The following is an 11,228-nucleotide window of genomic DNA, read 5'->3' on the forward strand; positions in this document are numbered from 1 at the left end:
ACCCACCGAAGAACCCTTGATAACTTTACCACCCGTAATGTGTTTTTTTTTCGCTTTTAGGCTGAGTAATAAATTAATATGCTTTGTGCCGCAGAAATAAACAAACCCCATTATTTATATTATTTATACGGTTGTAAATAGGTTTTTCTGGATCCCTTAGCGTCTCCTCGTTTTCGTACCGTGGCCGCCAGGATTTGTTCCGGTAGCGCGCAGCCGGAGCCAGTCGCGGAGGCCACGTTTGCAACGACGAAATCCAAGCGCCAGACGCGCGGACTTACAGACTATGCTGACCGAATTTCTTTCACGGGTTACACAGCGTTGCAGCTGACGTATGGAACAGAGCATAGCTCCGAAACGTTCTCAATAAGCTGTAATTGCTCTCACTTAACTCTATAATTTTAATGTCTTCCCTCCTCCCCTGTACAAGCAGAGTAAGCAGGATTCATCTCATTGTTTCTGTTGAATTACGAACATAATCGTCAAACTCACTCATGAATCGACTCACTCAGATGAGGCCGTGAGTCTGAATGAGTCCGGGTGAGCCAGGTTGAGAAATATTTCAGTGAGTCTGAATCCGGGTGAGTCCAGTTGAGGAAAATTTTGGTGAGACTGAGTCCTAGTGAGTACGGTTGAGGAATGTATTGGTGAGCCCGAGTTAGCCATAACCGCAAAATATATTTGTAGAATCTGAGTAAGCTCTGCTTTTTTGGCTGATCTATGATTATGAATGCATCACTTCACTGACACGCAGATTTCCAGAGGAACAAACGTGGGGGACGCTGGACACTTGCCCTGAGCGTCGTCCTGCTGGCGTGCAGCCTCGCTGTGACTCTGACGGCACTGCTCGCCATGTACTGCGCACACGTCCGCAAGAAGAGGATGAAGAAGCGACGAAAGCCGCCGGACAAGGAGTGCAAGAGCGACACCAGTTCAACGAGTAGGGAAGACGTCGACTCCGTACACATTCGGGACCACAAGGAGTACCTCGCGGTGACGGATGGCTGCTGACAGCGCAGACTGCACGGGTGGTATGCCAGAACTGGACGGGCAGTCATCGGTAACAGTAACACAGAGATCTTGTGATGTGGAACGTCGTTTCGTGACGTGAGGACCAGATAATGAAGCGCGTGTTTGGCGGGCAAATTGCGTTAAAAATGACGATCCCAGACTCATGTGATAGGCCACGTATGAACGATCTTAATTAAGACGCATGGGCGGCGCCATCTTCGTTTGTTAGGCGAACGTTTTCTTATTTCTGTGTATCGCGACGGGAATTTATAAGGTCATGAAACGTCGAATGCACCGACCCAACCAACCGTTTCCATGCGTATGCGCGTACAGTATAGTACTGTTGGTTTAAGTGTTATACAAAACGGCAAGGACAATATTGCGGTACCAAAGCCCTTCCGTAAAATAGTCTATAACAGACAACGGGACCATTCATAAGCAACTGTCTTCTCCACACAGTCACGGTGTTTGTGGCGGTGAAGCATTCAGCAGACAAGGCCTCCAATAAAGTTGTGAACTACTTATCGGGAAAAATTGCGTCCAGCAAAGCAAGTAATACTCATAGTACATTAATAGCGGCAAGCGCCGTCATCGGTCATCGAAAACTTGATCTGGTGATCTAACGTGTAAGGCCGCCATGGAAGCTTAGCATGGGCGTAGCAGAGGGGAGGGTTCACACTTCTTCCGAAAATCTTAAAGTTTTGCAGATGTATATTTACCCGTACACATACAAACGCACCCATGAACATGCAAAGCGTGTGCTTGAAACACGCACCGCTCCCCTCCCCCCTCACAAAGAATTCGAGGACGCGGGTTCGATTCCCAGCCATGGTGGCCGCCTTTTGATGGGACAGAAATGGAAGGACACCGCCGTGCCTCGATTTTATTGCAAGTGAATGAAATCCGGGCTGCAATGTTAATCCTGGGTTCCAGACTACCGCTTCATCTTCAAGTAAACTACGCAGCAGACGGGAAACGAAGGACGAACGAAAAGAGACAGACGTTCTTGTAGAAGAATCCGTTGGTGGGCTAGTTGGTACATGCCTTGATATATATTAAGTATGTGCGGCGCAAAGAAAGGAAAGCAATAGAAGACACAGGACCAGTCTATGTGGTTTGTGTGTTCGCTTGTCTCCGTTTCTCTGCGCTGCACATAGTATATTACAGCGAAAGCGATGATGAGATCACAACAAGAGCCGATTTTGGCGCCGTAGTTGTCCGCCGCCGTAGCCGCCGGTGTCCGTATGTGCTATCGCGCGAAATAAGTAAAAATGAAATGAAGACAATTCCCGGGATCAGATGGGATTTGACCCCGGGCCATCTGCGTAGCAGTCGAGTGTTCTACCACAGAACCACACCGGACGCCTGAAACTCTTTCGCAAAAAGACCCTATACAGGCGTCATGTCGGGCAAGGAATCGCGTTGACATGTGTAATATAGCGAGTTAGAAGAGTAAAATAACAACCAGGCGTCACACAATGCGAATTGCGCTACGAGTGGGTCGTGGAATGCTTCCAACCCATTACAAAGGGCTCAGCCATAATTCTTCATCGTCATCAGCCACAGCACAAATTGCACACGATGCCTTGTATAGCAGGTGTCACGCTTATCTGCAGAATGACGAATAATGACATAGTCGGTGCTTCCTTACTTCACAAAAATTGTGATTTATGCCATAGTGGGTACATTGAAAGTGTACTAATATTAGTTTCCCCAAGGGAGTTTACAAGTTACAACAAGCTCTAGAACGGCCGCGCTTCCAGCTTTCGCTGTGACTGTGCTGCGTGTTAGGCGCAGGACTGGAGGTCTTATTAAAGGCGTTCTTTCTTTGTGTCCCGTATGCCGCGCAACTGCTGGAAGATGAAACCTTACCGACTCGTTCATCTTTCAACACTTGTTTCACTACAGCTTGTCGCGTAATAGTATCATGGCTGCGTAGTGCCATGTAACACATCACAATTTGATTTTAGACAGTACAGTGATTTATTGTGTAGTAGTGACTTGGCTGACCTATTCAGAGAAATATTTATAGCCCTCTCACACTGTGACGATGGAAACCAGGAATGCCGACGGCTTCGGCTACAAATTATGCGGCAGCGGCTTGACGTCATTTTCGAGCCCATTCACGCTTCTTGGCGCGGTGACGATCCTTAAGTTCCCGCTGCTCTTCCTCCGAGCGAGTGACACGCGTCCGTCCCGTGGCGAGTCAAAAGAGCAGCTGCTGTTAACCCCTCTAGCGCCATCTCTACGTCACGAAACAAACGGGCACAACGAGGGGTGGGAAGCACCGCCACCCAGTATCGCGGCGCTTGTGAGCGTGGCATCGGCGTTGGCGAAGCGTCGAGGGGCGCCGAAAATAGTTGTCCTAAGCGTCCGTTTTGTGCACGGGCGCAATCCACCAGAACCTAGCCATAAACAGTTTCATTGTAAAAAACATTCACCCGATCCCATTGAATACTCTGCTCTACACGTGAATTTTCTTCGCTTCCAAGGCGCAGTCACCTTTGGCCGGGGGCTGCTAGTCAGCTAGAGCGAAGGACCACGACAGCATCCGGAATGTCCTTGTCACGTGTCTACTGCCAGTGTTTGCTCGCCGTTAGCTGTGACGTCACAAAGCCTGCCGCCCCTGTGGTGACCGTGCGAAAAGGTGATAACTGTGAACAAGGTTACGTATGCTTGCCCTAAATACGGGTGCGACAGTACAATTATCTGGTCTATTGATTATCTAATAAACGTACCGCGCTTAAAGGCCTCCCTGAAACAGCCTCTGCAAATGCACAGAACGAGCGCGTCATTGTCTCCTGAGTTTCCCGTCTATTCAGCACAATTCATGAGGCCTGCATAACAAAACTCGCTACTGGGCTAGTTGGTTCACAATCTTTAATACTGGATAGCGCGAGTTCGAACAAGACAAAGAACTGAACACACCTGTGCATTTTGTTTCTTCTTCGTCCTGTTCGAATTCGCTCTATCCAGTATTCAAGAGCGAGGCCAGCAGTCTGTCCAACGCATCGTCATGCGGAAATAAGCTCTCGATTGGTGCATATATAAGTGATACATGTTGTGAATTGTCTCCTTCCCTGCTTTTTCATGCAGTCACACGCCCGTTGTGCCTGTCTCTCATGACTAGCGTGCGCGGTCAACTGATTTCACTTCTGTGTGTTTTCGACTGCTCACGCGCAGATAACAGCGTGTGGCCGAAAAGTGTTGAATTCTGATAGCCTCGACGCTTAGTGCTGACGTTTATGACGCGTTTCATGAAGAAATAAGTGGCGAGGAGGAAATAGCCCTAGCATAAAGGGCAGCGAGGGCGAGAAAGAAACAGCTCTCTCGTCTTTCAACTTGGATTGGTTTAGGGGCCCTTCAAGAGCGCATTGTGCACCTGAACAAAACGTGGCACAAATAGCCTTTATTTAGTGCTATAGGTATGCGCAGGAACTTTTGCGCACGCAGTCAGAGCTTCAATAAGGAACTGACTGGTGTGATTTGACCTTGATCAAACGGGTGATTCATATGGAAAAGAACACATACGGCAGCGTAGACCACTCATATCCAATGTTGAATGAAGTATTTACCCCGGCCGGTTACATCAGCGTACCAAAATGCCGAGCGTCAAGGCGATGTCCTTAAAGCGAGTTTCACGTATCAACTGGTGAGTCTATCACTCCATTTTTTTCCCTTGAAAAAGGCGCTCAGTTTATACAAGCGCGTTAATATTCTCGTCTTTATGGTTGATAGTGTAGTTAGTCATAAATTTAGCTAGCGAACCAAAAACAACCTGAGGTCTCTTAATGGTGCCAACGTTCTAGCACGTTAACTACCGTATCGTGCGTAACGTTGAATAACTGATGAGGATTCACTTGCTCGAATGGCTGGTACATTCAAGCGAACGTCACGACATGTCAGAAACCACTGTGTTCGCTGACAAAAGCCGCGTTTAGAAAACATGATGCTTGTACCGTTACCGCGCCAGGCGCGGTATATACTTTTTCGCATGGCCCACAAGCGCCTAAAAGAGAACGAGCTCTCCTAGCGTAACCTTCCGCATTAAATGCAATGCCGACAACATGCTGACAAAAATAATTGCTGGGGTTTAACGTAACAAAACTGTGACATGAATATGAGAGACAGCGTAGTGGAGTGCTCCGGAAATTTCGAGCACCTGGAGTTCTTCAACGTGCACCTAGATCTAAGTACACGGGCCTCTAGCATTTCGCATACATCTAAATATGGCCTGGGTTGGATCCCGCCACATTCGGGTCAGCAGTCGAGCACCATAAGCGCTCGACCGCCGCGGGGGGTTGCTGACAAAAAAAATGCCGTATGTGTACGTCAATGACAACTAAGGAATGCGCATGCGCGAAGTCTTCCCTTGTCATGAGGCGCTTGCTTTGTCAGCGACATAAAAAAGTTTGGATTTGCACGTGCTTGCCGACGCCGTATTAGTTTGTCACGGCGTGTGAATCACATTTCATGTAGCCTGCACTCTCGTACCAATTGAGAAGCCTCCTCGCTGCGTCGCGCGTGTGCACGCGAGGAGGCTGCACACATACACGCGCTCGTGTGCGTAAAAAGCAAAAGTACGCTGGCACGTACACAAACAAGTAAAACGCAATAGTAAAAGCACCCGTATACGTGTGTGCGCGCACACACACAAACGTAAAACGTAAATGTAAAAGTATTCTTGAAACGTAAAAGTACCCATGTATCTGTGTGTTTATGCGCACGCACACACACGCGAAACGTAAAAGTACCCGTGTGTGCGTTTGTGTATGCACACACACAAACACACACATACACATACACACAAAAAGACGTGAAAGTATCCGTGCAACGTAGAACGCAAAGTACCCGTGGGTGTGTATGCGCGCGCACACACAGACATAAAGCGTAAAGGCAAAAGTGCCCGTGAAGCGTAGAACGTAAAGGTACCCGTGTGTGTGTGTGTGTGTGTGTGTGTGTGCGTGCGTGCGTGCGTGCGCACACACACGTAACAGTGCATAAAAAAGGTTTGCTACTACACCGCGAGAAGCATGCATAGGGCCTACAATAAATTCAACTACGTGTTTCTAAACACCGATATCCGAGCATATAATGAGGTGAGTCGTCTTCAGCATTCATTTTTTTTAACTAAGACATTGCCTAACGTCTCACCAAATCTTACGTGAAGCTCTGCTTTTGTTGTACTTATTGTCCTGCTGAATTTGTTTTGCTGAACTTAAGGCTCTTCACAAGATTGCTCTACGTTGCGAACCTTATTAATAGCCCGCGTTCTATCAGGCCAGATAAAAATGAACAAATCGAAGTCGTGCCGTGGCTTCCAGGAGGTACCCGTGTCGTCCTCGCTAAAACGTTGCACACTCTTAATATCGTAAGTAACCGCCCCCTCAGCCCCTCTTGCTTTCCTTTGCTGTTCCTTTTCTTTCATTATTTTCTTTTACGCTGTCAAATTTTTACTCCCCTGGTCATTGTCCACATTGTTACATAGAGAAGAAGCTCTAGCCGTGCGCATAGGCAAGGTGATTCAGGTGTGGCCAGTAAAGTTTTACTGAGTTCTTTTCATCAAAGGATGATCAAATATTATTTTAGCTGTGCTGCTCAAGAGACTACGTCACTTTAATATCGGTAATTTTCATGTACACGCATTGGCGCTTGCCTCAGTTCTGTTCTGTTCAAGTACTCTTTTGTTACGTTCTAAATAGCGTCACAATTCACAAAACTCTGTGTGATCTCAAACATTTCTAGACCGTCGGAATTAAGAGGAAGCTCCTATTGAGATACGTGAAAGACGCTGAAGGGATTTTATTCGACACCTACTGCATCGATTTGAATGATAGTCGCTCTACATGAGAGGGTTCAAATGTAGTGGCAGTAGCAAGAGGGTGCTTGATTTAACGCGCGATGTTTATAGAGCACAACTGAAGTTCCGGACGAAAACAACTATATATATATATATATATATATATATATATATATATATATATATATATATATATATATATATTACAAGATGCACCAGGGTCTCGTGGGTAGCATGACACGAGGGCCAAAGGACTGGGCTGGGAAGATCCAGGCAGTGGCAAGGCAACAGGTAGCCAACGAAAAAAAATCACAGCATATCCACGGAGTGAATGATGATGGTGGGCGAAGCTGCGGAGGTTCATCGGTAAACCGTGAATCTTCCGTGAATTCTGCCCAGTACATCATCACCGACGTGAGATCGGGCGCGATTATACTAAAAGTTCGATGAGTTATGACGACTTGCAGCTCACTTTAATTTTACATGTACGCTGTGAATTTTCATTGTTTAGAAAACCATTGCTTTAGAAAACATCTGGCGTCTTTCGTTAAGCAGCTGGCGTCTTTTCGTTTTGCTTTAGAAACATTTGGCGTTCTTTCGTTTTGTTTTAGAAAACATCTGGCGTATTTCGTTGGTTTATTTCATCAATCAACGGCGTTTTGAACAAAATGTTTATTGTTTAATCACGCACAGGAGAAATCTCACCAGGCACTACCTTGGAAGTAAACAATGGCTGCTAATGGGAATGAGAGACAGAAGAAGTCGGCTTTTAGCTAACACTTATACTTCTACTTCTACTAACGTTTCCTACTGGAACATGGCTGCTAATGGGGAATGAGAGACAGAAGAATTCGGCTTTTAGTTAACGCGCACGCTGCGAATTTTTTATTGTTCAACAACGCACAGGAAAAATCTGCCACCGGCACCACCTTGGAGGTCAAGATCTGGTACTAGCGTTACGACTGGTTACGCACTACTACGACTACGATGGATGAACGGGTGCCGCCTTAAGGAGCTTCGCCCCTAAAAAGACGTTTAATACGTGAAGAACACAAAACACACACAAAGCATGTGGAAGCAGACGCTTTCGACGCTCGATGCGCCGGCCTTTTATCAGCTACCAGACGCTAAGAGGAGGAGGGCGCCGCTCCGCTATTCGGATGCGTCCGGCGTCTCCGAGGAACGCGTCCAGTGTCTCTGAGAGGGACGCCAGCAAGGAAGAGAGCACTGCACAGGGGTCGCGCGTTCAGCACGTTAATGCAGCTCGGTTCTGAGGCACTGAGGGAGCCTTTACGGTGGGTCCTGGCGCGATCATAATATATATATATATATATATATATATATATATATATATATATATATATATATATATATATATATTTCTGGTCGAACTGCGCAAAGGACGGGACACGAAGAAAAGCAAGACAAACGAGCGTTTGTCTTGCTTTTCTTCGTGTCCCGTCCTTTGCGCAGTTCGACCAGAATGAACTCGTACCAACTAGCCCAACTCTCCACGCTGCTTAATATATATATATATATATATATATATATATATATATATATATATATATATATATATATATATATATATATATATATATATATATATATATCAATTTGGAAAGTGCATGTATTTCGCCATGCCAAGCGGGGAAATTTGATATAATAATTTAAAATTTGCGTTAATTTATTATGACGTCCTAAGGGATTTCACGAAATTCGCACCCACTTGTTTGTGACGTTTCCTGCCGAATGGTGTGTACTGCATCCTTTTTTTTTTCTTGCGCCCTTCACACGAAGTATTAGGCACAGTTTCCGTATTTGTGATATTTTCACTCCTGCAGTGCAAAGTTCTAAACTCCCCGAAGGTCGCGAGATCGAATCCCGGCCGCGGCGGCTGCATTTTCGATGGAGGCGAAAATGTTTCAGACCCGTGTACATAGATTTAGGTGCACGTTAAGGAACCCCAGGATGTCGAAATTTCCGGAGCCCTCCACTACGGCATCTCTCGTAATCATATTGTGGTTTTCGGAAAGCTGTAAACTGGGTGCTTTCGCTTTTTGTTTATTTGAAGATTTTGCAAGTGTTATCAAAAGCACTGCAGGACCTGCAAGCGATGTGCTTCCTACAGTAACTAGACTTTCAGATTGTCTTTCAAACGTAACCAAGCCTCACAAAATGTGGCTAAGTGTTTTCGAGAGAAAACATTTTTCTCTTTTTTTTTCTACTTCTGATTCACTTAACTTATAGCCACCCCCGAGCTTACTCTTTCTCGCGAAGTAGCGTAACTCTTACGCACCTCCCAACGAACTGCACGGCGCGAATTTCTCAATGACGCGCACGAGCGACGAACGCAACCTCCGAGGATCCTCGCAGCGTGATCCTCTTGGGGAAAACAGCTTCTCTTGATGAGACTGGCGTTGTAAATTATTCAGCGTAAAACGGAAGCCCTGAGACACTTCCATGGATGAATAAGGAGGGCGGTGACATTTCTTTTTTTACCTGGCTAAGGGGGAACAAGTCGTATTTCCTTCTTGAGAAGCCTTTAATTACGCGCTTTTTAATTGAACGACATCACCTTAAGTGCTGTGCCACTCGTGAGCGATGCACTTAGCAGTAATTAAGCGCCAGCCTACTCGCAGAACGTGGCCGCCACTCCTTGAAACCGAAACTAGTTTCTTATTTTGCTAACAAATGACTAGAAAATGCTGTCTTATTTCTTGTTTCTAGTGACACCTGTCCTCTCGAATTATTTATTACGACAAGGTTCAACTATCGCGAATAGTGTCTGCCGTCACAGAAGCACTATGTGATGTTAGGAAAACGTGTCAAATAAGAGTCAACAAACGCGTAGCGTTTTTAAAACCTCAACGATGACGTGAACGATTACTTGCGCATCCGTTTGACCGGGACCATTGGCTAACCGGAGGGGGGCGGGGGGAGGGGTTATATTAAAGCCTTCCCCCGCAGATTTTAATTTTGCGTGTGTATGTATGCACGCATACATACCAACGCATGAACGTACAGTTGGCCTCAGAATTTAGAGAACACTAGGTGTCAGCAAAATTTGAATTTCCCAACAATTTGTGGCTCTATTTGGTCGAACTCTACCGTACATGTTAGCGCGTTTTGGAACAGACCTGAAATTTAAATTCAAGACTACCTGCCAAAGCAGCGGGAATATTCCTCTTTCTCGTGTCTCGTGACCCCTAAACATTTTACGCGTAGTGTACATTAAAGATAGCTGCGCTAAGCGACGCAATAATGTAATTCGGACTGGTGTTGATCTAAAGAAAGCTTCAAAGCATGCAAAGAAGGCACTCGCTCAGTGTGCGTGACAATGTTATTCTATCAGAATGTGAACGGTTCCTTGCACGGGAATCCACCGCCGGCCCATTCGATGAGCAGTTACGTAAGGTTGGGACGAAATAAGAGAGCTTCGGATTATGCAAACCAACCACTCGAACTTAATCCATCATTAAAGGAGTTCCTAATTTGCATAACACGCCAATGAAGACGGTGAAGCAGCCACGCAAGGCGATGGAGGTCTCTCCGAAAAACTCAGATAATCAGGTTCGCATGCAAATTCGAAAACCTTCATGGCAACCTCGAGTGCGGCGGTGTCTAATACGCCTTGACCCTAGCAGCGTGTAACGCAGTTCCGAGCTGTCGAGTTCAGAGTTTTGAAATGGGGAAGGAAATCACGCTGGAGAGGCATCTCGGAATGTTCTTTTTTTTTCGAGGAAGCACTCTCTGCCTCGCAGCACTAGGTGACTTTGTCACACGCCTTATTTTACTATTTCATGTGACCAGCGCATTACACGTATAACCACTGCCTTGCGCAGGTTGCGCCTGAATGTCTAGGAGCGTTCCTGATTTTTTTCAGATCCTCCGACAATATTCTGCGCACAGTGCGAACAATACAGTTTATTCTAAAGCTAACCCAAGCACCAGCGATAAAGCTGGAAGGTTTGATAAGGGATAAATAAAAGCCGGTGTGTTTCACCAACGAGCAGGTTATTCGATGACTGCATGCGCCGAAATCGTTGCACCTTGAGTGTCATCCTCTTTCTGGGCACCAGCTCACTCAATAAGGAGTTTAATCTTTACCGGCTGCGATTGCTTCTCTTCACCGTCACAGCCGCATGGCAATATTCTTGCCGTGTCAATGTACGAAAAGAGCTGGGACCCTGCCTGCAGGTGATTCGTCAAAGCCGTCGCTGTAGTTTAGTGACTGTGGCGTTTCACTTCTGAGCTCGAGTAGCCGGGTTCGGGGAGTATCTCGGTCTGAGCTAGTTGGCGTTCTCTCATAAATGAAAAAAAAGCTCTGCGGCGCAAATTGAAGACGGACGAAGAACACGTAAAACAAACGGACGGGTGCCGTCCTGTTGTCCTATTTTTTTAACACCGGAGCTGTCTA

At 46.3% G+C, this 11,228-nt stretch overlaps 1 protein-coding gene across 1 annotated transcript in view; it reads left to right on the top strand.

The window, feature by feature from the left end:
- LOC119406679 (hemicentin-1) overlaps window positions 1-1,008 on the top strand; it is a 63,485-nt gene extending 62,477 nt beyond the window's left edge. Inside the window, exon 8 of the mRNA XM_037673409.2 lies at window positions 752-1,008. Within this exon, the coding sequence (XP_037529337.2) occupies window positions 752-1,008 (257 nt within the window). The remainder of the gene's footprint in view (window positions 1-751) is intronic.
- The last annotated feature ends 10,220 nt before the right edge of the window (window positions 1,009-11,228 follow it).

This window comes from Rhipicephalus sanguineus, chromosome 10 (genome assembly GCF_013339695.2).
Source record: "Rhipicephalus sanguineus isolate Rsan-2018 chromosome 10, BIME_Rsan_1.4, whole genome shotgun sequence".
NCBI classification, from domain to species: Eukaryota; Metazoa; Arthropoda; class Arachnida; order Ixodida; family Ixodidae; genus Rhipicephalus; species Rhipicephalus sanguineus.